Source organism: Amblyomma americanum, chromosome 7, assembly GCF_052857255.1.
Source record: "Amblyomma americanum isolate KBUSLIRL-KWMA chromosome 7, ASM5285725v1, whole genome shotgun sequence".
NCBI classification, from domain to species: domain Eukaryota; kingdom Metazoa; phylum Arthropoda; class Arachnida; order Ixodida; family Ixodidae; genus Amblyomma; species Amblyomma americanum.
The window spans coordinates 127481172-127506361 of NC_135503.1; the positions used below are offsets into that span (position 1 = coordinate 127481172).

Here is a 25190-nt window from a genome sequence, read left to right on the forward strand (position 1 = left end):
AAACATTCGCATGTGCATTGAATGACTGGAGTAGACTGAAAGTGATTAGACCTTTTATAAAATGCATGACAAGGCCCAGTAGAAAGCTCAAGATGTTTTTAGTGAAGCGAGGAGCTGGTTCTGAAGTGCGGGGAATGTTTGCGGCATCCAAAACGAAGTGTTGCCCGTAAACATAATCTCAACTGAGGTCACCGAAACGGCAGACTTTAAAATCGATTCGGGCCGGAATGAAATATCTCGTTGCTGCCAAATTTGGTGAAAGTAATCAGGAAGGAGTGAAGAACTTACAGTGTAACTTCCGTCAGAATGTGATAAAGCTAAAAGCTCCCCAAAGTCGCCATTTAAGGCCTAGGAGTTAGTAATAAAAAAAATGGTATTGACTTCTCGGCGGATTTACTGGACGACGTGCGTTTGATAAAGAACTTCAGACTTGGTGGAGAATGGTACCGTACGGTACCGTATGCAGCGGTATGGTATGTGGGGTTTAGCGTCCTTAAGCTGCACAAGGAGAGCACCGGAACAATTCCGGCTGCCAGGAGTTCCTTATCATCCGCAGATATTGCACAACCGATGGGACTTCTTAAAGTTTTGCCCCCATCGAAGTGTGGTCGCCGCGGCTGGGATGGCTCATTAATATGCTAGCATGGCTGAAGTGAAGGCTGGTTAATATGATAATTTGATATTAATATGTCTTCATTATTATGAAGGCTCGTTAATAGCACTGTCGAAGTAACGTAACGTAAGGTGTATAGAGTTTGTATAAATTGTGCACAGTCATGGCTCGTAGTCAGTCATTCTGCAACTGAGCATGACTCAGCACTTTAATACTTTCGCGTTCTCACACGAAAGCAGTCTGTGCGAATAATTTTGTGCTGTCCTACATCTTCCTTTTATTTCCAGCCCGCCTGGATAACATGGGTATTCTCTTACCTACGCGGCCGTGTGCGGAGCGTACGCTCTCAAAAGTCGTCTGCTTTCATTACTATCCAGGTTATTATCCGGGTTAACTCTGCTGTGCGGACGCGAAGGTGCGGCAGCGGCAACCTGGCATACAAGATGCAGTATGCATTTCTGCATTGAAGGAGAAAATGTTGGGCATGGATCGGCACTTATGAGAATTTCGTCGTTCGTCGAATGGTTTCTCTAGACGCGCTACAACTTTCACATCAAAGCTGCTCGTATATTATAATTCGAGACCTCAAGAGGTGCATGCGATGCAAACGAGTCCGATGAATGACATCAATGCGCCGTGAGAGGTGTGCACAGCCCCTCCACACCATGTGCGTGTGCACTCCAGCGGGTCCCTGAAGTGCGCGAATGAAACACGTTCGCAACAGCGTCTAATCTCCGGCGTTGCTAGAGGCTGTTGTCGTTGGCCGGAAGGAAATGATGCAACACCGTCGCCGAACACCTGAAGTTAGGCGATAACTTTGAAGACTGCTCGAAGGTCGAGCGGCCGTGGACGTGGGGTTCGGCTTTCTTCGAGGTTGAGGTTCACAGGTCTTGGTTCGTTCGGTTGCTAAGTGTGATGAGTCGGGAAACCTTACAGAGAAACTTTACATAGAAAGTTTACTCTGCATATTTGCCCATTAGGTCACAAGCACATGTGCACAAAAGCGAGCCTTCCGGTCGATTTAACAACTGCACAATCATCAGATCCCTATATGCAGTATATAACTATGTGAATGATGTCCAGTGGAGGAGGGGCCTTTTCATTTTAGGTCCACCCACATCCATTGTCATCAGACACTCCTTCACCACTCTTTTGGTGCAAGGGGACATGTCCCCTCAGTAATGGCATGGTTGGGCCCGACAAAGTTATCCACCTCTGAAAAGGGGGGAGGACTGTCGCGGGCTTCCAGGATTTAGCCGCCGCATGGTGTTGCCGGAACCGGTTCCCCCATTTGCAGCAGCAGATTCCGCAGAGGCACCAAGAGGACTCTGGGCTTGTCGGTGGACGATACATAGGCATGCGTAGCAGGCCGCTCGGCATTGGCTGATAAAGCCCGCTAGTTCGTCTAGACGCCAGAGGATGCCTATTCGATTGGCAGGCTATTTGGCTCGTTATTTAAACCTCTTACACGTATAAGCACCGGCGCCTTGTTTACATAGCAGTAACTCAAGCCAGTGCCCCCTCGGCGTTCTCGCGTCCTTTCGTTTATTCAATCGATCGTTGGTGACCGCTCCTTCGTCCTCGCCCCTTACGTCCGTCATTGCTCGCCGGTTCAAGTGCTCGCGTTCCAAAAAGAAAAAAAAAGGCAAAACGCTTGATACGCTAATAAACAAGCGTCGCGCGATAGCGTCCGGTTTCTGTGGCAACGATATAGCTATTGTAAGTTTTTGTTCCTGCTGGCGAAGTTTCATCGCTCGGTTGAGAGAAAGCGCCGCGATCACAGGTCCGCTTTGAAGATGTGCACGTTAAAGAACCCCAGGTGGTCGAAATTTCCGAAGCCCTCCACTACGACGTCCCCTATAGCCCGAGTCGCTTTCGGACGTTAAACCCCTTAAAACCTATGGGGTTTTAATAGGGAAGATAAAAACATTCTCCCACTTATTCACGGCTGAAACAGTTCAAAACCGCCCGGACCCCACCCCGTGATCGCGTACGCTACCGAGCGCACGCCGACCACGGCGGGCCTTGCTCTGAGGGAACAAAGGAACGACACCCTGGCTGACACAAAACAGGCATTTATTGCTACAGGAACAAAAACACCAGCTAGCAACAAAATACGTTACGGAATCGAGGTCCTCCGACTTACCAGCAAGGTTACGAGCGAATGTTCGCCCACACTAGGGCAAGGGATACTCCGGAGCCGGACGGGACGAGATACGGGAGCATGTCTCCCCGCCACCTCCTCGTCCTGCTGGCGAAGAGCGGAGCCGCGTGCGACACGTCCGCTCGCGCCGAAAATCCCGGCCTAAAAGCGCCATCCTGTCTCCCGTGCGCGCGCAGCCGGCCGTCTGTCTGTGGCGCCGTCCATTGTTACGGTAAATAACCAGGGAATGCGCCTCTCCCTTGAGGCGATGCTGTTGCTGCATGGTGCATCGCGGGAAAGCAAAACTAAAGGAGACGCGGGGCGCGTCCCCACAAACCATAAAATCTAAACGACCTTTCTTTGGGGCAGTCTTCCCAACCAGTGCCTCATCGCTTCGTGGGCGGACCCATGGCCTTCATCCCGATCAACGCGCGCCGGGAAAGGACCATTTCAGTGCTGGCTATCACTGGCGTGAATAGCGGCATATTGCACTTCCGCCGCTCCACCGCCATGACGCTGCGTCACGCTCAGTACTGCGGTAGTATGGAGGACAGCTGCTTTCAGGCCTCCATGCTTCCTTCTTTGTTCCCCGTCGTCCTCCAGGTTTAGCACCAGGCCGACGTAGGACCATCTGGAGGCCACCGCGCCCTGGTAATCCATTGCCGGAATTGAGTTTTGCAAGGGTGGTTGAGCGGGCTAGTTGGTAATTCATTTTTGGGAAAAACAGCGCACCCTTAAGACGCGGACTGAGAAAGAACGACACAGCGCAGTGTCGTCCTCTCTTTCTCAGTGCGTGTCCTAAGGGTGCGCTGTTTTTTTCCAAAAATGACGAGTTTTTACGGCGCAAGGGCAGCTTTGGCCGAAGAGCGCCATGGCAGTGTGCTTTGCGTCTGCACAAGGAGAGGTCAGAGACCGACTTTCCCATCATTTCACCCCAGTTAAGCTGAGCCCGAGGTCAGGGGATAGCTTGTACCCGCTGTGTCACCGGTGGGTACACGACGGCACATCGGAACCCGCATCTCCCGCGTGCAAGGCGGATGTTCCAGCCACTAGGCCACCGACTTCGTCTCAAGCGATATTCTTTCTGTGAGGTCAGCAGAAAGCCTGGCAACAAAGGTCGCTGTCTGACGGGCACGTGCTTCCGCTGAAAGACTGGACAAGCCGTCAGAGGCAGCCCTTGCGTTATACTCAAGTGGCGGTCGCACGTCGAGTGGCCTGTATTTCTCGCGCTCACGCAAGCGACGGCCGCGCCGACAGCGGTGCGGCTTTATCGCTTCCTGCTCCGGCATCTGGGTGTCGGAGCGAGCGTCAGCTGCTCACGTGCTGTGGGCTCAAGGGCGGGAAACCTCCGCGCGCTCTCTCTGCTTCGACAAGACGGCAGCAGGGCGCTATGTTTTTTTTTCTTAGGCAAACGCTTTCGCTCTTGTCGCTCGAGAGCGTGACGTCACGCAGGGGCGGTGAGGGCTGCGTCAGCGGTGTGAAGCCTCTTGGCGTCTTCAGCGAATGTTGTCGGTCGGGAACAGCTGGCAAGGCACTCGGTCGACCACGTGCACGGTATCGTATGACGTGCTTCCGCGACGCGGCCTCTTTGGCACAGCTTTTCGGAGGCCTTCGGCTGAGGTGGCGGAAACACGGAAGAGACTCAATCGGTGGAGGCCTCGAGGAATACTTTGCAGGAACGCTTCACAGCGGTCTTACTCGCTGTGCAGTGGTGTAATGAAGTAACATAAATGTCTATTTTATTTTCGGTTGCACAGCTGTATACGTGGCAAACCAGTGCGGCGAATAAGCGGTGGACGAAACGAAATGGTGCCATGGTGCAGATTTCCCGTCACCACCAAGCTTCGGCGGCCGCCGCTTTCACTGCTTTACGTCGCCAGCTCCGACGAAATCCTCCTTTCACCTTTCTTCACTTGACACGCCTGCGTGCTTCACCGAAGCGAAGCAGTGCTGACTGCCTCGCTCTGGCCATTATTTGTCGTCGTTTCTGCGTCCACGGGAGGAGACGCGCCGGCGAACATGGAGCGAACGCAGGGAATTTTTGGGAGCGCTAAACCACGGGAAGCTCTTGCACTCTCTCAGCTCTCAGTGGCTGTGGCACTCTCTCATCAGGACAAGTCGAAACGCCGCTTCGTCGACTGCGCCACTGCTACTGACGAGTTTCGCTTCAAACTTCAGCTCTTGAAACAGCCTTCGGCGATTCTTTTGAGACTGCTCAGTGCCGATACGAAGCTGTGCGCACATCAGTAGACGCTGCAGAAACGGGCAAAGTGGGTGGCGCAGATGTGGGAAGGGATGGCGTGAGCTTTACTTCAGTTCTGTCCGCGAAGCGTCGATAAACAGGAAAGAGACTTCGCTAACTGTTTCGATCACTTTAATTACTGTGTCCTAGAAGGCCCGTATACGCATTACCAGGCATTACATTAGGGGTGCAGACTGGGTTCTGACGGATACCTGCAACACGAACATGGCAGAAGAAAAACAAAACACATAACGGAAAACACAGCCCAGCGGTTTTGAACAGTATTTTACAGTGGCAGTCACCCACGCAAACAACGAAAAGCGAAAAATAAATAAATGTCAGTTATAGAAAATTATTTTTAATTTCCTCGGAGAATGGTTTATGATCCGTGCATGAAGCCATGTCATTACGGAGTCTATTCCAGAGGGATATTACGTTTGGAAAGTATGCTAAGGTTTGGCCGCTTACCTATGCGTGCTATTGGGTTATGGTGGTTCAGTCGAGAGGACGTTCTGAGATGCGATTCTCAGCTGCAATAAGGGGTATTAACGTACCCGGCTTAACAAGACTTTTTTTGTGGTGGACCATTTTAGCTGCTAAACGTGATGTAAAATTCTTTTTGGAAAGGTTCATTACAAGGAATGTTACTGATCTCTTCCGTAACAATAAGCTTCCAATGAACTAACCGCGACATAAACCGCGTTTTAATGCAGATATGCAAGCTAAAACTTTTGCCCATCATGTTTTTTTCGCGGACCCAGTTTCGCGTCTACACGGCAGAACTCGCTAGGGTAGCAATAAGGAGTGCTCATGGCATTGCAAGCGCTCGGTGCACATACAGCTGCGTTGCTAGGAGGACAGGCCAGCCATGTTGTCCACGTCAGCCTAGAAGGAGAGCAACATCAAGCGGACGAAGGCAAAGATAGTAAGCGCTTATCAGGGAGCTCTAGGAAGAACAGCAGAAGAAAGGCGCGATAATCGCTAGGGTAAGGGCGCGGGCTCGGCGGGGGTCCATGACTAAAGTACTACAGCACAACACCGAAAGAAAAAACAGACTACACAAGACAGGCAGACGCTGACACGGTACATACGATCGCGAGACAAACAGTTGAATGAAGTACAAGATATGAAATCCCCTGGGGTAGGGGTGCGGACCTGCTGGTGACCAATCACTAATATCACGAATAAAGTAACAGGTGACCGTTATAAAACGCGAAAACGATATACGGCTGTGGCAAGCGCTGTCGGTGTATGCATTTATGCAGCTGTAGCATCCAACGTTTCGCAGGTGCATCAGCAATTTTTTTTTTACGTTCGCTTTATAACGGTGACAGACGATGATCATTATCCCACGAAGAGAAACAAAGCAGGTCAGGTCGTAAGGTTACGAGCGCTTATCTCTAATGTCTCCTTAGAATGCCTACTTGATCTGCACGCGGACAGCTGTATTTGGTTTTAAAAAGAAGTATGCTGCGCGGTAAGGACTAACGAGGGAGGGCTGCCATTCGCAAAACATATGCTTGTCTTATATAACTAATAGTAGCTGTGATGATTGTTGCTATAGCAGCTTGTAGTCGTAGTAGTACTAATGCTTCTTGTAGTAGATATTGGTGCAGCAGTTGCTGTAGTTGTAAGAGGAAACCTTGGTTGCAACCGCAGTTTGGGCCTGGCTTAGGGTTTACAGGAAACACGCAGTAAAGAAAACGTGGATCGCTTTGCACAAGTCACGAGCGGAGCGCGTGTATTCATCTCGGGGTAATACAACAAGGCCCCTATCGCCACTCAGATTTGTTACTTTGAAGGCGGGCACACAAAACCTGGCACCGGTCGCGATAACATCTGCTCCCTAGAAGCGGTGGCTCAGTCGTCTGAAGATCGTGCAGAGCTGGGCCAGTCGGACTTGTTTCAATGGAAACAGGAGCGGGGAACTGGAAGTGTTGTGATTTGTTCCGTTCGTCCGTATACTTCCATAATACAATATTTTTGGCGAGTTGGTGCTCCCCTTCTTTGGTGCCGTCGTTGCGTTGTTAATATGGAAGTGCGTATACCCTTTCCCATGATTCTCTGCTCCCACAGTGACCTTCCGGAGAACATCAATGCAGTTGGAGAGCAATGATACAATTAATGCCTTGTTTTTTACGCCGAAGACGCCAGCCTTGGACCCTGGCTGTCTGCACAGGACCGTAGCCTATAGTTGTTCCCTAAAGCACAAAGCCAACTGATTGCTGCTGCAGCTCGCTCCTGAATCTACCAGGCCTCAGGGATCGCTGTAGAGTTGATTTTCATGCATTTCGACGTGCTTTGACTGAAATCAGACCTGGAATCGTGCGAAATATGTCTAACCGAACTGGTCTCGATGACAGGACACACTGACTCAAGTAAGAAGATAAACTAGGTCGTTTAAGATGTTGCCGTGCTACCGAATAACTTATAGAAGCGACGCTGTACATATCTAAATTATATTTGCATCTCTCAGAGAAGCGAACCAACAACTTCTCAAAGCGCATGAAGATGCTGGCTGCTGTATCACCGTTAAACCTACAGCTAACGCGCTGTACGGGCTATTTATAAGAACTTTTTGGAACCTAACAACTTCAATACGATAAAGTTCAAGAAAAATGCCCTAGAAATGTGCGCCAGCTATATTTACTGAAGTTGTGCTCGCATTCAATCAAACAGACCTCAGTTTTTAACCATTTTTTGAGCGCCAAAATGGACAAGTATGAGACACCATGCCCTCCCATCACAAGTGAGATGAGAGCATAACATGAACGGGGGAAGAAGCTTCAGGGGCCCCTTTCAGCTCTTAGTGTAGAGAGCTAGCAGACATTTGAAGATATGTAAACTTATATAGGTATGTGCTTTAAAATTTATTGCAGAAAGAAAACCAGCGCAAAGGATGGAGACACAGAACAGGAACACAGGACGACGCTGGTCTATCGACTGCATTTATTTCAGAAACGATCACATTTATACCATTCAGTACAAAACCACGCTTCCGCAAACATGACACATTTACAAGAAAAGGTAGATTGCAGCATCACAGGCAACCATACGACGTTGGACTATCGACTGCATTTATTTCAGAAACGATCACATTTATACCCTCCAGTACCAAACCACGCGTCCGCACACATGACACATTTACAAGAAAAGGTAGATTGCAGCATCACAGACAACCATCAGGACCGCTATCATTGTGCAATACGTTACGTTAAGGTGCTCAAAAATCTAATTTCTTTTATCGAATAGACTAACCGTCGTGTCACTTACACATCGATCTGCTTTTTTAACGATATGGTATGCCCTAGAATTTCGCGTTGACTCTTAGTTTTACCGCTTCCAAAAATTGTAGTCTTCTTGAAGAGCGGAGTGCATTTGTGCTTTCATGTTTTCTGAGCCCGCTTTTAGGTCAGCGGGCAGTCTACCCGATGTACATATTCCAGCAGGATAAAGGTATGCAGTACATTATCTGTGTGGCACTGGTGACGTATTTGAACTCATGATTATGGGTTCTGGACTATGGCTGGGCTATGGACTGCATTTATTTCAGAAACGATCAGCGTCGTCCTGTGTTCCTGTTCTATGTCTCCGTCCTTAGCGCTGGTTTTCTTTCTGCAATCATGTACCAACTCGCCCAGCTCTCCACTCTACTGAATCATGTCTCTTGTTCCATAGGCAACTTCATGTGCAAACCTCCAGCGATGAAGCCACCACTTGCGTAAGTGCCATCGCCTTCGTTACGTGCAAAGCAAGTGAAATGACCTACCGTTTGAAAAACAGCTGCCCCCCCCCCCCCCCCCCCCCCCCCCCCTCCAGAGGTAGCAGGCCTGTTTGGTTTGGTAGAGCCGTCAATCGGACATTGGAAGCGCATTTGCAGAATTTTAAAGTCGGAGTCTTGGAAACAGGTTCGTCGTTTACAAGATTGGCTGTTGTTATGCTGCACATGCAGAAATAGTGGGCAAATGAACCTCAAACGCCTACAGGAACACTGATAATTAGCCGTCCAAGTCACAGAATGGTGGCGGAATTAAGTACTGCCGCATCTACTGAGAAGGAACAGGCCCCCAATGCTTAACAGCGCTGTCACATACTTACAAGGGAAGTCCATTCCACGTGCTTACGATGAAATCCTCTGGAAAGGACCGAAGTACTGCCTAGAACCACGCCTTGCTGTCCATGAACTGTTAGACACCGTACGCCACATCGCTGACAAAGCACCTTCGCAGGAGAGGACAAGATGCATCTCTGAAGGAGTTGATTGCCTTCTACGGGCCACGCACAATAACAAGAAAGAAGGGCAGAAAAGAACATATTGCAGCCTATAGCGGACCACTTTCGGGCGGAAGGATTGAATTTACTTCAGTCCGATAAGGAAGGAAGCTTCGTCGTATTGTCAAACGATGCCTTCAATGACAAATATTTGGATGCTGTCAACAAAAATTTCACGAAGTCCAAGAAAAGACCGACAAGAGCCAAATCTGATGTCCTGAAGCTTCTCCACGAGCTCAACTTTGATAGGCTTGAAAAAGCCGTGAATTCGTGCAAAGGTGATAGACTGCACGTCTTTTTCACTGCTAAAACTCACAAAATTGATTGCCCGCTGAGTACTGTAATCACAGAACGAGGATGGTTGCAGAAAGTGATCGGACAGTTCCTTAAACCCAAGCTTTCCACTCTGGAGCCCCTTGACGCATTCTCTTTTGGGAGTTCTCAGGATTTGACAGTGGCGCTCAAGCGAGGAGATTACGGTGCCAATACAGGTGTGTCCATAGACATCCAGGAGCTGTACTACTCAGTGCCCCATGACCAGATGCTTCTGGAAGTGCGCGACTTAATAGAAGAATACGGCACAGTTCAGTTCCAGAGCCATTGTGGTTGCTCAGTTGAAGGTATTTTAGAACTTCTCACGGCCTACCTGTCCTCTACAATGATTGACTTTAATGGCGGAGTGTACGTCCAGAGAAAAGGAATTTGTATTGGGTGTTGTGAGGCGCCAATCTTAACCCACATCTACCTGTCTAAGTTTGACACCTTACTGAAATAAAAATTGGACATGAACCACGTGGCAAAGGTGTTCCGTTATGTTGATGATTTTGTTGTACTTTTGAAAGTTTTACCTAATGACAATCTGCAGGATGTGGCGGCTAGTGTTTCGGATTGCTTTATTTCGTGCTCTAGCTCATTGACGTTTGCCCATGAGTTACCGGACGACAATCGTATTAGATTTTTAGACCTTGTTTTAATTGCAATAGACACCTTTGCTGGACCTACGCCCCACGCACCAAGAAAGTCTTACTTGCTTACAGCTCCTGCCACTCCAAACTTACCAAAAGGGCTATTGCAACCTTGATTGAAGCTCACATTTTTTTCTGCGCAACGGCACACAGCCAAAGAAAGGAAGAAGGAAGAGAAGAAGGACGAACACAGCGCTGACCTTGTCTTCACAGCTTCAATCCACAGCTTCAATTACTTGTCTCCAAAGCTTCAATCAAGAATACCAACTAGCCCAAGAACTAACTCTACTGAAGTAGTGCCACCTTATGCCTCAGTAACGCGCTAGAGAAAAGCTGCTTCCATGCTGTACAAGAAAACTTTCTGCAGCAAGAGCAAAGACTAATAGAAGTAGGCATTCCTACGCATATTACCAGTGATCTTAAAAGCTTCTAAGAAGAATGAAATCCAAACCTAAGGTGACAGAAGAAAGTAAGGACAAAAAAAGTGTGAAGTTATGCCCTACTTGCACGCACTTTCACACAGCATAAAGGTCACGAGTAGGCACAGTGTCGATGTAGTCTTCTCAGCCCCACGAAAACTGGCCAGTTTGTGCAGAAGAATTGACGATAGCAAGAGTAAAATTTCGCAGTGCACGATCAGTCATGACTTAAAATGTCACCTGTGCCACCCAGATAGTGTACTGCATACCTTTATCATGCCGGAATATGTGCATCGGGCAGACTGGCCGCTGTCTTAACACCCGGCTGAGAGAACATGAAAGGTCGCTTTCCACAGATGACGGGGCGAATTTGTCTAAACATTGCAGGCAGTACAAATGCACTCCGCTCTTCAAGAAGACTACGATTTTTGGACGCGGTAAAACTAAGAGTCAACGCGAAATTCTAGAGGCATACCATATCGTTGAAAAAGCAGGTCGATGTGTAAGTGACTCGACGGTGAGCCTATTCGATAAAGAAATTAGATTTTTGAACCCCTTAACGTAACGTGTTGCACAATGATAGCGATCCTGATGGTTGTCTGTGATGCTGCAATCTACCTTTTCTTATAAATGTCATGTGTGCGCAAGCGTGCGCGGTTTGATACTGAATGGTATAAATTTGATCGTTTCTGAAATAAATGCAGTCGATAGTCCAGTGTCGTCCTGTGTTCCTGTTCTGTGTCTCTGTCCTTTGCGCTGGCTTCATTTCTGCAATCATGTACCGACTCGCCCAGCTCTCCACTCTGCTGGATTTAAAATTTATGCAGTTCAAATGCCGGAGATTTTATTAAGTTCTGTCTTTCTACTGCTCTCGACGACAGTCAAATTTCAGGCGAATTATGTCCAAAAACAAACAAACAGGGCCTGTACATTAGCTACTGCCTGGATCCATTCCTCAACGTTTACTGCGAGCTTCGACAGATGGCAGGTAGCGCTCCACTGCAGGAGTGCTGGACGTCGATACGATGGCGGCTATCCTATGCTATTCTGTTCGTGTGTAAAACTTGGCAGTTAACGAATTTACAGAATCCTCGTCGCTTTCTCATCTATGATTAGAACTTTCATACTACGGACATGGCAGCTAGCTATAGCCATGAGTCTTCGCTTCATCAAACTCGGATTTCGATTTGCAGTCATATCATGTATGCTGCGAACACAGTTCTCGATCCCAGAAAAGCTTGCTCCCTTTAACATCTCTCAACTCCTGCCTTGAAGAATGCGCTGCTGAAATATTGACCGCGCGAAGGGCATAATTTTTATGCGTTCAAGGGCTTGTTGCGGAAGGCTACCCACACAGACAATAGCAAGATGCGTGTATAGAACTGGAGGAGTTGGTCCTTGCTATAGCTCGTAAACGAACAGCGCTGAAGAACGTGAGACAAGGCGAAAGAAGACACAGCGGCCGCCGCGTGTCTTTCTTTTAGTCCCAAGCAATTAGCTCTGTTCGTTTTATATAACCAACAAAATAGTAGAGCATTTCTGGAAAATTTTTGAACGAATGAAAGAGATGAAGACCTGAGAAAATACACCTACGCAGGCCAACTACGCGTACCTTCATCTCAGGCTCCGATGGTATCTCTCGCAGTCTAAATACGCAAGAAAGTCTGGCTCATGTGACGTTTTCTTAATCTCCCCATCTAAGTCAGCCTTTGAGCAAGGTCAGTGCGGAAGAACCCAATTGAGGACACTGTTTTACATCGCATGCCAAGCGCTACGTTGAGTGCGGAACCGAAATTTCTTCTGAAGACGCTTTGAAGCTTGAACAGTCACACGTTGGCCAGACAGGATAATGTAATAACAATCCCCTAAGTGAGCATGCTGATTGTTTTGAATCCCTTACATAGAGAAACTTAGCCGTCGCCCGCGCTCTTACATGCGAAAAGCCGAATGCTTCGAAGTAGCCGGTACAGCCGCAATCGGAGGTATCTTTGAGCCATATTTCATTGCCAACACTCCATCCATCACGCTTCCCGACAAGGAAGTCCGTTCTTAGCCTCGAGTTCCTGCTTCCCTTTGCATTTTTTTCCTCTCAATCGCGTGAGGTTTCCGCACATTGTTCAGTTTGCCTACATTCGCTCCTCTTATCCATTTATAAACGCTATCGCGTTTGTTTTCATTTAGATATGATGTAAGAAGATACGGGCATTTGTTGTTAGAGTCGACAACTCTTTTCCTCCTAACGTGATGAATGCGTAGTGAAAAAAAAAATTGGCAGTGGCTTAGCTCGGCTATGCGCCTTCTATTACGCTCGGCAGTCTGGCATCTCCGTTTGGCAAGCCGTTCCTCTCTCTGTTCGGGAGTCTCCGCTGCTCTCTTCGTCTTCTTAAGCTCATTCTCCCTTTGCTGAGTAGCTGAGTGCCAGGCGACAACCTCAGGATCGGAAGAGTTAATCTTCTCTTGTCTATACCGCCATTTAGCAGCGGCTGAACTCTCCTTCTTTGCATGCATGTCAAACGTTGGGATACAGCCGCCCATTACATCTCCGCCTCTTATACTCAATGCTTCGTATGCGACGCGCGGTTCGGATGATAGAGTACATGGCGTGTAGCGAGGAGGCGACGGAGCGCACGACGCACCTGTGTGGTCTCTGTGGTTACCATCGTATCGGCGCATGCGCACAACTGCTCATCCGCGTGACGTCACCCGCGGCTCCGACGGTGGAGCGGGCGCGCGGCCGCGGCAACGACGAAGCGCACTCCGCACCTGCTGCTCCTCTCCGGTTGCCATGGTAACGGCGCATGCGCACAACTGGCCTCTCCCGGCCACCGCGAAATGCCCAACTGGTAGCCCAGTGTAGCTATCGCTACAAAATGGACGTTTACGCCGCAGCGCGATGCATGAAACTCAGCGCTAGCTGTTAAAGTGTCCGGGCCTGTACAATACGCGTGAGGTTTGCGTCGATGCTGTCACATAGCGCGGGCAACAACTATTTCTGAGTTTCACGCTCCTGCCGCCAATGCTTAGCTGCCGCCGTGTGCGCGCTTGAGTGCCCGTGAGAACAGAGAAACGTTGCACTTTGGGCGTGTTGGTATGACATGACATAAAAGTTTAAGCGCCAGCCAGACGAGGAAGTGAAGAAATACAAGTGACAGGCACTCTCTGCTGAAGCGAGTGTTCTTGTGCACGCCCTACGATTGTGTCTTCGGAGATTCCTTTGAAGAAGTAATACACGACGCATCTTCGTTCTGAAGCCAGCTTTGCCCACCTTCTCTGTAACAGGTGCGCAAGATCTGACCACCGCAGCAAGGAAAAATTTGCGGGGACACTTAAGCTCCTCCTTCAAGGTATGACGCGATAGCGTAGTGGGTTAATAACCATATATGCAGAATTGGTCATTCTCCGCTTTGCATTCATAGATCTCTGGGGGGGAGGGGGGCTCATTTGCGTCCTGATGCAGTGGTGCAGCGGTTAAGCGATGCGCCACCGTCCTGCGATTGCAGGTGCTGCCACCAGTGGGCATTGTGCGACCCAGGTCGCTCTTCCCGAGCGACCAATCATTAATATGACTAGCTCCTACAACGGTGTTCAGTTTGTGATGACGCCGAAATGTCACGTGACCTAGGCGGGCCACCTGCCTCCTAGGTTGCTCTCTGTGGGACCATCTGCCAGACCTATGCCTGTGAGTTTTCGCTGACAATGCCAACGCCGGATTTTCTGGAGAACGGGTCCTTTAACGCCGTCGCGTTAAAACGCAGTCGAAGGCAGTAGCGAATCGTGTTCAGCAGTGAGGTTAGGAGATCTACTAAGACAATGTGGTGCGGGCACAGCACAGGAATAGCTAAACATCGCGGGGACTGCAGTGATTGACGTCAGCTCAAGCGTAGCCGAGGTGTCCGCAGGTCATTTGGCACAAAAGCTCTCGACTGTGGTCTAGGTTTGGATGACAGGACAACTGCCTGCAGCGCCACGTACTGGACGTCCAGGTCCTAGACTGGCAGTGTTGCCTCACAACTGAGTTGATTCCCTCTCCTATCTCGGGCGCTTTTTACTCTTTTTAGCGTGTTACGTGCACTTCCTAGGTTGAAAGGTTGAAGTTTTGAGCTACAAGTAGGATTAGGCTTGTGTTACTGAGCCGACAACTGCTACACCGCAGCGATGAAAAATAAGCATTTAAGACACGAGTTTGTGGCCCAGTTCGGGGACCCAGCAGATCAGTTACCCTACACACGCGCACCTACAAAAGTCTCCAACTGCCAATATCATCATGTGAATGCTAGTTGTGTCCTTGTAGGATTTTTGCAAGGTTTGAAGCGTCTCTCCTAATTGTCCGGTTTCTACGCGGCTAAGCAATGTTGTCTTACAAAGAATCGCATGGCACCCCTGCCCTCTAGAGAGGAGGGAGCAGGGTCGGCCTAACCAAACCCTATGTGAGGAAGGGGCTGACGAGGGCACAAGCCACTCAACCGCAATAAATTCGCGCGAATGCTGCTTGTAATGCTGTGTGGATGCATGAAATAAATGTATCGTCTCCGCATTGCTCCTTATTTTGTGTATGCTGCCCTTGCTGGGGAATCTGCCGTGTTTGGGATTTAGGGAAGCCGACGCTCTCGGTACCGCGCCTGAATGCGTCACGCCTGTGGACTGGCGCCGCAGCGCAGCTCGCCAAGCGTTCACAGCGCGCTTTCTGCCCCGTTCTTGCAGCGCCCTGCGGAGGCTGACCGGCGGCCATGCCCCCCGAGAAGATGGAGTACGGCTCTACGGGCCGCTGCGATGACGTCGAGAGCGAGCTGGTGCGCGCCGCCGCCGCTGTGCAGTGCATCGCGGCGAGCGTGCGCGCCGCCAGCCTGCCTGACACCGGGGCCGTGCGTCGTGACGGAGGCCTGACCATCGTGCCCCTGGGAAGGGTGAGGGGTCTCGGACGGGGCGTCTTTTCTCTTTTTCTCAGTGCGATGGCGTAAGTGGTGAACTGGAGAGGTATGGGAGAGGCATTTGCCCTGCTGTGGGCGCAGTCAGGCTGATGATGACGATGCTGGTGGTGATGATGATGCAAGTGTCGAGACGAATCTTCTGATCTTGCTACAGACACCGAGAGTCAACGAGGTTTGTCCACGAGACGAAGCGAGTTCAAAGAATGGCGTCTCTGCTGAGACAGGAATTGGAACCTGCAGTCTCGGGCCGCATGGTGCGAAAGCAACAGGCGCATTACCGTGCGTGTATAGCGGGGTCAGAAAGAGCGGTTGGACTGCTCAGCGTAGCAGGCCCTTGAGGGATCCGGAGAAAAAACGCGGGATGCATTAGTGATTGACGGGCGAAGTCAGCGTAAAAAACACACAACATAAGGGAAGAAGCGGACAGGATGGCGCCTGTCTTACAAGTTTGCAAGTCCAAATCCATCCTGTCCGCTTCTTATGTGATGCTGTCTTTAAAGAGCGCGAGCTCTTACTTCTTACCCTTGTCAAGGATGCGTCTGTCTGCAATGAAGGTCAAATTGCCCAAAATTGTAACCTCACTGTCACATAGCAACAGTGGGCGCATAGGGCGTGAATTGATACGTATACTTTCGATCCATTATATAGGTGCCAGCATAGCGGCCATCGAAGTGGCCTGAAGGCACCTGAATGCGAATCGTATAGGAAGGCTTCCAACTCATTTTTTTTCTTCCAAGAACACTTCTTCTATCCACGCGTTATCGCGAACTAACTTGCTTCTATGACTGCAAGCGCACTCAAACCATCTTCCGAGGTCCACCTAGCAGTTTATTTGGAGGCGGAATACGACCCCATAAGGTGGATGCAGTTTGGCCACAGAGCCCGCATTTTATCCAGCTCTGCCGAGCTTGGCCAAGCGCTTCAGTTTAAAGGGAGCAGGGATAGGGAATATAAGGTGTGGTTTGGGCAGAGTTGCAAGTGAAAAGTACCGGGGGGTGTTTCAGCGAACACTTTCAGAAAATTTTCACATATAGGCATTTTGGGGTAAAAATACGGCTTTTTCGGCATATTATTACCAGTGCTGGTGGACACTAGGAAACCGGTGAAATGTCTGAAGTAGTAAGACGGTTAACTAATTTTTAATAATTAACCTTTTTTACTAGTAGAGTTAGACGCCTTGTTGCAATTAGAGATTTGTATCCAGTCGTTAGTAATAGCCATATCAGGTTTTAGAATTTCGAAAACGCGATTACCGTTGGCGCTGTGGCTCGACAAAATTTGACTTTTTCGACTAGTTACGCGCACTGGAGGGGTTGCTTTGCCTGCATGCTTTCGAAAGAAGCGGATGTATTTTCGCAAGATGCAGCCATATATTGTTTAGTCACAGCGGCGAGGGTATCGCGTTTTCGAAATTATAGTAACTGATACTGCTGTTACTATCGACCGGCTACAAATCTGTAATTGTAACTAGGCGCCTAAGTCTACTAGTTAAAAAGTTAACAATTAAAAATTAGTTAACCAGCTCACTATAATTCACCGGCGCCTAACTCTACTAGTTAAAAAGTTCATTGTTAAAAATTAGTTAACCAGCTCACTATATAAGATGATTCACCGGTTTTCTGGTGTCCGCCAACACTTGTAATACTATACCGCAAAAGCCATATTTTTACCCCAAAACGCCTATATGTGAAACATTTTGAGTGTTCGCTGAAACACCCGGTATATTCTCGGTGTCTGCTATGTGGTGACAATTCGGGCAGCTTGGGTCATTGCGGAAGCCGAATAAATAGTGCGTGCGAGGTAAGGAGCAGCCTTGTACCAGTTACAGAAAACGGGCAACTGAAACTGCTTACAGTTATTTCATCTCGGGTGTAGCCCATTTAGGTGGTCAGTTACAGCCTACGAGAATTATCTGAACAATTACCGAAAATAATCGATTAAAATTGCGTTATTCGTCATTTTTCTTTTATTAGCGCAGCACCAGTATATACACAGAGGAAATGAGGTGGTGCGGCTTGCTTAATGTACAGTCTCCTGCAGTTGTTTTTCCGCGTAGTCTTCGACGTTTTCCCCACATTTCCTTGTGAACACATCAGTACCTACACTGACAGAGCACACCGATGTACGAGCTGGAGAGAAAGGCGTTGCCTTAACATACGAAGGCCTTGCGCACCGCCTGGAAATTACGCAAAGCGCCGCGCTTCGCGGTTGCTCGCGCTCCGAAGAGACAAGGCCCAAGCTCACTAAACGTCGCACTCCGTTGTGGCACCGTGGTGGAACCCGAAGCGGGGAACACGAGGCTATCCAAATGCGGGCCGCTCGGGCTTGCACCGCCGGACATCATGGCACGCGTGGCTTCTACGCAGCTCGACCGTTGTCGGTTTAACGCGAGGGAATTCCGCGCTACGCCATTGTTCGCCACTAGTTCAGGTTCTCCAAGTTGCACCTCTGGTAGCAGCTTGTTTTTTTTTTACTTTAATGTTGAAGATTACTAGTGATCGGTTACAAAAAATTAATTGGATTACCGAGAACGTTACACACCACAAAAAGTAATCCAGGTGTGCATTACAAAATTCGAAGAAAATGTAATTTAGGAGAGCAAGCTGCCGGGCTAGTTGGTGATGCATGTTGTTTATATACTAGGAAGCGCAAAAAACGGACGGGGGACGGAGTAGGGGACACAAAAACACGTTCGCGAGCGCTACTACCAACTGTTTATCCATGCTGTGGTACAGGGGATATATAAGAACAGAATGTCGAGCATGCGCGTAGAAAAGTCACAAAGACCGCACATCAGTCAAGCGCACAAGTTAATCAAAAAACGAATCTAGAAAATCACATTCAGATTAATGCGCACGTCTGTGCGTCTTTATATGTCTGTACACATATATTTATCTGAAAGTGCTTTTATAGATTCGTTTTTCATTAAATTTTGCGCTTGACTGATGTGCGGTCTTTGTGCCTTCACTACGCGCATGCTCGACATTCTGTTCTTATATATCCCCAGTACTACAGCATGGATAAACAGTTGGTAGTAGCGCTCGTGAACGCGTTTTTGTGTCCCCTACTCCGTCCCTCGTCCGTTTTTTGCGCTTCCTAGTGAAGAAAATGTAATTTATTACAAGTAAACAGTTACTTGTGACGCGTTACATACATGCCCGGTAAAGAGTACATTGGTTTGGATACTGCGATGATTTCGGGTTTGTTGTTAGGTGAGATGAGGGTGTTGTGGAGGGAGCAAGGTGCGTTCCTCTTACGCACGTGCTCATAGCGTTCATTTACCTGTTGGCTGTAGAGCTCTGCTTCGTTCCCCGCCACCGGGATTGGGCAGGTGATTGAGGGCACCCGGTCATTTATGCCGCAGTAAACTCATAACTCATTAAGCTCACAACCTCAGCCCGCTATGAAAAAAAGAAAAAAAACTGAGTACTTCTCGACCGATGATATCATCTATCGCAGTGTTGGCAGCTGGAATGTGCAGTAAATTATTCCCACTTCATCCTAGACCAACTGTCTCTTCCAGACCGATGGAGCGTTGCTTTCCATTGCTCGCAACTCATAACCGACCAGCTGTGCTCTCTGCAGTGACAGGATGTTCTCTATCGTGGCGAGCGAAAAAACGAGTGCTTTGGCCCACGTTTTGTGCAAGTGCGTAGAGTGGGACAAAGTCGGGCTTCGCATGAGCGGGCTTCGCTTGAGCGGGCGTCTCAGCGCGGCCGTGGGCAGCGGACTGGCACGGTGCAGCGAGGAGGAGGAGCAGCAGCCTTCTTTTCTTATAAAAAATGGTCTACAGACTTTCTATAGACTTCTTATAGACTCGGTTGCCTTCCTATAGATGTCCTTTTCTCTATTTATGGTTTAGAGACTGTCTATAGACGATGCACTCTATACATAAGTACGCCGCTATGGGAGGAAGCGAGGAGTAAGCAGTCCTCTGTTGCACTCCCTTTTGTAAAAGGTAGTTGGCTAGAGGACAATTTGCTCCCTTTTTACTCCTTTCTGTTTAGACTATAGTCTTCTAAAATTTTATGACCGTAAATGTATAGATGGCCTATAGGATTTGTATTGTCTATGACTAGTCTATAAGGTTTTTTTATAGAAAGTTTATAGACCTCATTGAGAAAAGTCTACGGACAGTCTAACGAATTTTTTTTTATGTACGGGAATTGTGTTGTTGCGCAGATTCCCTCGCTGGAGAAGTGTCCGGCCGTGGTGCTGGGGTCCGGCGGGGACACGTGCTCGGACGCCTCCTCCTCGGCCTTCGACGAGACCAGCGCGCTTCTCAAGAGCGACCGTGAGGAGGAGTCTTGGTGCGCCTTCCTGGCGCAGGTCTTCCCGTCCTTCATTCTTGCCGGCCTCGGAATGGTCGCTGCGGGACTGCTGCTCGACGCCGTGCAGGTATACGGGCCGCCACAAACGCGGGATTTTATTCTTGCAACAGCGCTGGCAGACAACGGACGGACGAGAACAAGTTGTCTCCTCCTTGTTTTCGTCCGTCCGTTGTCTGCCAGCGCTGTTATTTCAAGAATGATTCTTCACCAACTCGCCCAGCAACGTACCTTGCTCGAGTAATTTTAGCGTAGCGTAGACGTATATATGCTAGAACATCTGCGCTACGCTAGACCTCTCTACATGCTTTTGGACCTGAATAGCCAGAATGGCGCCATGTCAGCACTAAATATATAGTGTTGGACGCATATGTGCGGTTTGATTAGAGAACCAGCTGAATATATATGAATTTGCGACCGCGGCAGAGTGGACAGATGCAGGGAAATCACACAACGCATACTTAAAGCTCCAACGGAACGCTGCCTTCAGATTTCTGCAGTTTTTTTATATGTTGTGACATAACTAGGGAGGCGCCGCTCCCTTTGCGTCACAGCGATGGAAACGGAGGCTGCTGCGCCTTCTGTGGAACCCGGCGGGTCGGCAGCAGCCGCCCAGAGGAAGCACCTGTACGCCCTGAGTGACTCAAGCAGCCAGGACACTGTTGTGTACACGGCACCAAGTGATGACTCCTCGACCGACGATGGTTTCTACCCCTCGTTAGTCAGAAGGCCAAGCGCAGACTGCGCAGACAAGCTGAGTCGACGTTACCGACGTCCTCAAGCACGGACACGATCATCGCGGCGCGAAGTGCCGGCCGAGGCACATACAGCCTTGTTCGTGCCATTGGAATCAACGGACAACTTCAACCGCCTGAACAGGCAAGCCAACGCAGCTTACGTCTGTATCTGTATCTCTGTACCTTGAAAGCCTCGTACCAGGAGGGATAAAGACGTTAGAGTAAACCCCCGCAAAATATCATTGCCATTGATGTCTTATTCTCCAAGACAGCTGAACTACGGCTGGCGTAATTTACAACGTCGACGTCGCCATATATGATGCCGACTTGCCCATCTTAATCAAGCCGGCAACCAGCAGCATTTCCATAGTAGAAGTTCATCGCCTTGGAAGGTCTACATGCCTCAAGCTGACCTTCAAGGCTGACTGCATTCTATCATACGTGAAGGCAGGGCACTTTCGACACCCAGTTCGTCCATTCGTGCCTAAGCCGTTACAGTGCAGGAAATGCATGAGGATTGCTCACGTGAACGGCGTCTGCCACAACTCCATCGTGTGCCCACGATGTTCCGAGCAACACAGCGGCGACAGTTTCCGCGCTACCACCTTTAAGTGCGCTAATTGTCGTGGCCCTCGCGACTCTTCCTCGAAGGACTGCCCTCGCCTGAAGGCTGAGAGGGCGGTACTGAACCAACATCTTCGAGACCATTCCACCCACAGAGAAAGCCGCCGCAAAGGTGCAACGACGTCGTTCGCGCTGCCGTAGGTCGTTGAAGGAAGCAATCACCTTTGAAAAGAAGACCCCAAGCGGCACTGCAGTTTCTTCGCCTCCACCAACAACCGCACTTAATCAGGAAAGGCCGGTGTCTGGTGAAACACGACTTGCTGCCTCAGATACAACGTGGCCACCAGTACCAAAGCCTAGAGCGCACACTGCGCCGGGTGCGTTGCCTCACCTCATGTCTGCAACACCTACGACTGATCTGGGCAAAATGAACGATTCGGACAATGACCAAGATATAAAAGTGACTGCAATTCTCACGTCATTGATGAATGTCATGCATGCTCTGCTTTCCAGCTTGCGCACGACAGCAGCACACAACGCATTGCGAGTGCTGGACGCGCTACATTCAGTTCTTGAAGCTCTGCAATAGAAGACACCATGGCTCCCCCGGAACTATCTTTTCCAAAGAAACACGAGCAGGCTTTTATTTTTCAATGGAATGCCCGCGGACACCAGTTCCGGATTTCAGATATTCGGCACTGTGTTTATGAAAACATAGGGAATTGGACCCCGGACTGCTCTTCTTGTGAAAGCGGTGTCTGCGAAGAGACAATCAGTCATCTCTTGTGTGAGTACCCTGTCTTTGTAAACGAAAGACGTAAGCTGCGTTGTGCTCTGGAGAGCCTTGATGCTCACCGTTTCACTGAGGACAAGATTCTCGGTCCGTGGGTACAACAGTCGACTGCCATCAAGGTTTACAAGACACTGCTTTGTTTTGTTTTACGAACGACTGCCTTGATTGGCAGGTTGTGACTGTGCCTCCCGTTCCTTCTCTCTTCCCTTTTTAATCCCCCCATTCCCTTCCCCAGTACAGGGTAGCCAACCGGAAGCCTTTCTGGTTAACATCCCTGGCTTTCTCCCCTCTCCTTATCTATCTATCTACTCTAAGGCTTCTGCCTACAAACACTCGCACATGCGCACTAAACGAGCCTCAGAAAACAAAATATCAGAAAGCACATCGTATCTTGAGATAACGAAACAAAAAAAGCAGCCTGTAGGGTTAACGTCGTTGTAAAAATGTCAACCCGCGAATCTGCAGCAGGCCACGGCATACGTGGCGAGGGAAATGGCAGAAAAATGAAGTAGTGTGTGTGGCAGGCACACCCGGTTTGCAAACAGAAGCGTATATAATCAGTTTGCCTTTCATAGTAATCACCTTCTCCTATCTTGTTTGTTATCCCTGTTGCTGCGCTGTTTTTCTTCAAGTATGTGCCAACTCGCTCAACTTGCCATTTTACTGCAGTAATAACCAGCAAGGCCAGCATTTCAACACTGCTGTAAGGAAGCCAAATACAAGACTGAAGACATTGGAACGAGTAAAGTGAAGCAAAATAATCAGTAGATAGGAGATAGCAGCATCAATAATTGGAACGAACTGCGCGAAGTGCATTTTGTATGTTAATAGGCTGACGGCTCGCACTTCTCGCGTCACTTTCTCGGTTAAACTTTGTTTACATATTGTACAGCTTCCCGCAGTTTTAATGATATTGCGCGACTGTCAATATCAGCCTCTTATGTTAGTGCCTTAGGGAACAGTGTACTCTACGGCGCTAGAACTGGAGAGAACCTAATGCGCTAGCGCGAACACTTGGCGATTTCTACGTTTATCGCTTTTATAAGGCGCTTGAATATCTCGCTATCGACGGTCGCGCGAAATCTCTGAAACACTTTAGGAGGAAACTACATTAACTTGTTCAGTAACTACGTTCTCTCGTCATGAATACCAGAACCAAACAATACAGTTCTCTACTCCCTTCCATACATCAGGTGCAACGCTGTGAAAGGTACGGAAGTAGTCCGTACGGAAAAATAAAGGGAGGCGTGTTACTCCACGCTTGTTGTGTGGCCGAGCGTTCTGAGGCACGAGAAAGTGACAGCGTGTCGTCAGCAATGACAGTGCATTTAATAAAGCTCGTGACAAATGTGCATTGTAGTAAGCCTGCAGGGAAATAATTTACTATGTTTCGCTCACCGTAAGGCACGCACCACTTTTTGGTCGTGGATGCAGGCAGCGCAAGCAAGGGCGCTAGCTTTGACAGTGTTTCACCTGATGTATGAAACGGAGTTACACACGCAGCAGAGAACCCTCAATCGAGCGCGAAAGTCGGCGAGTCCTTTCCGGCGATTTCTAGCGCGAAAACGGCAGAGGTCTTGCGCATCTCCATCAACGCGCGGAACCGCCACCCTGACGACTGACAACTCGATTGCTATCGAACTACCAAAATTGAGTGTCAAAATTGAGTGTAAAGAGGTTTCTTGTTTTGATTAACATTTTGCAAGCGGTCCTATGTCACGCACAAATTTGCTTGTAATTTACATAAGGATTGGTTGCTGCTATAGCCATGGCGTGCGTGGGTTACGTTGTAAATGTGCGCGGGTGGAAACATATTCTGAGCTCTACCTCGTTATTCCCATTGTGATGCAATAATTTACCCGCAGTGATATGAATGAAATGTGCCAATCGGAAACAAAGTTGGGGATGTGGCGGCATATGCTAGGCTGCGAATTCGACGGCAATCTTTATAAAGGCACGTCTAAACAGAGGTGTAAAATGGCTGTTGTTTAGCTCTGGTTAAACCTGGAGTTACGCGATACCTACAGCTAGCCGAGTGGAACTCGTTCAGTCGAATCGCGAAGTCAGTCTTTCGCCACTCGATTTCGTTGGGCGTTCCTTCATCTTCGTCCCTGGATGTCATTCACTGTCCCCCCGGTCCCCCCAATAGGTTTCGCCGGCGCGTTGCGCCGCCGGCAGCTGCTCCGCTCCACGTGACCAACCACGTGGCGGCACCGCCACGTTGAAGGCTCGAAAAAGCACATTCTGGGCAATGCTCGAGCTTAGTCATGCTTCTCCCGGGTATCCGCAGGCTTGGCCGGCGTTCGTGGAGGCTTCGGAACTGTTCATCCTGGTGCCCGCTCTCCTTGGACTCAAAGGGAATCTCGAAATGACGCTCGCCTCAAGGCTGGCCACCCAGGTAATTAACTAACTGCGCGGGTCCGTCTGTTCCGTGTGGTGCGCGATGCGAAACGGTGGGCCACCACAAGACGCTGTTTTGAGGAATCACCTCTGATGCTAAGCACTGCCACTGCTGTAGGAACAAACTGCAGGTCGACTAACAGTCCAAGAGGGAAGAATTTCGGTTTCACCGAACGGCAGCGGGGCAGTTTGGAAGAATCGTCTGGAAGCGATGTGTTACCTGTATTTTGTCTCGCAGTTTGCCGACGCTAAAGGGCAACTTGCAGGTGGCGCGAACACATCAAGGGCTCACTTCTGCGGGCTGTTCTCTCGTTTACTATAGAATGCGTGCAGTAAGGGAGCACTTACTCATTAGCATCCACCCAAGCACGGACAGTCAGCTACAAAGCATTATTACCTTAAACATTGGACGAAGACTTTTCCCGCGTCGAGTTGTTGATCAATTTACTTTCGCCCTACACTGTTAACAAAAAAAAAACGCTCAAATGGGACTAAATGGCTTGTCCTCAAGCACACACCCAAAAGGTGGCATTACTTACTTCATATGAATGGAGCCGTTCATTTACTCCTCTATACAAGGAAAGTATTTAGGATTTCAAGGGAGTAAAACATTTACTACCCACCGAAATGGAACCCCAAAATGACGTCGTTTATTTATACTCATTCTGGCTCATTCTTACAGCAGTGCCAGCGGCGGAAACGGAGAGGCATATGCGGGGGCTGCCGGCAACCCAGCTTGTGAAACTGCGCTGCCCTAATGTAACCCCGCGCCAGGCGCTCTTTTCG

At 49.2% G+C, this 25190-nt stretch overlaps 1 protein-coding gene across 8 annotated transcripts in view; it reads left to right on the forward strand.

Moving 5' to 3' along the window:
- Positions 1-25190, forward strand: part of LOC144099557 (solute carrier family 41 member 1-like) — a 113245-nt gene that overhangs the window by 50684 nt on the left and 37371 nt on the right. For 7 of the 8 annotated variants that reach the window (XM_077632967.1, XM_077632965.1, XM_077632972.1 and 4 more), the window contains 3 exons: positions 15356-15558; positions 19765-19980; positions 24295-24402. In XM_077632967.1, coding sequence (XP_077489093.1) covers positions 15382-15558; positions 19765-19980; positions 24295-24402 — 501 coding nt within the window. In that variant the 5' untranslated portion in view covers positions 15356-15381. Of the gene's footprint in view, positions 1-14154; positions 14334-15355; positions 15559-19764; positions 19981-24294; positions 24403-25190 lie in introns of those variants that run through there. The other variant, XM_077632971.1, reaches the window with a different exon arrangement.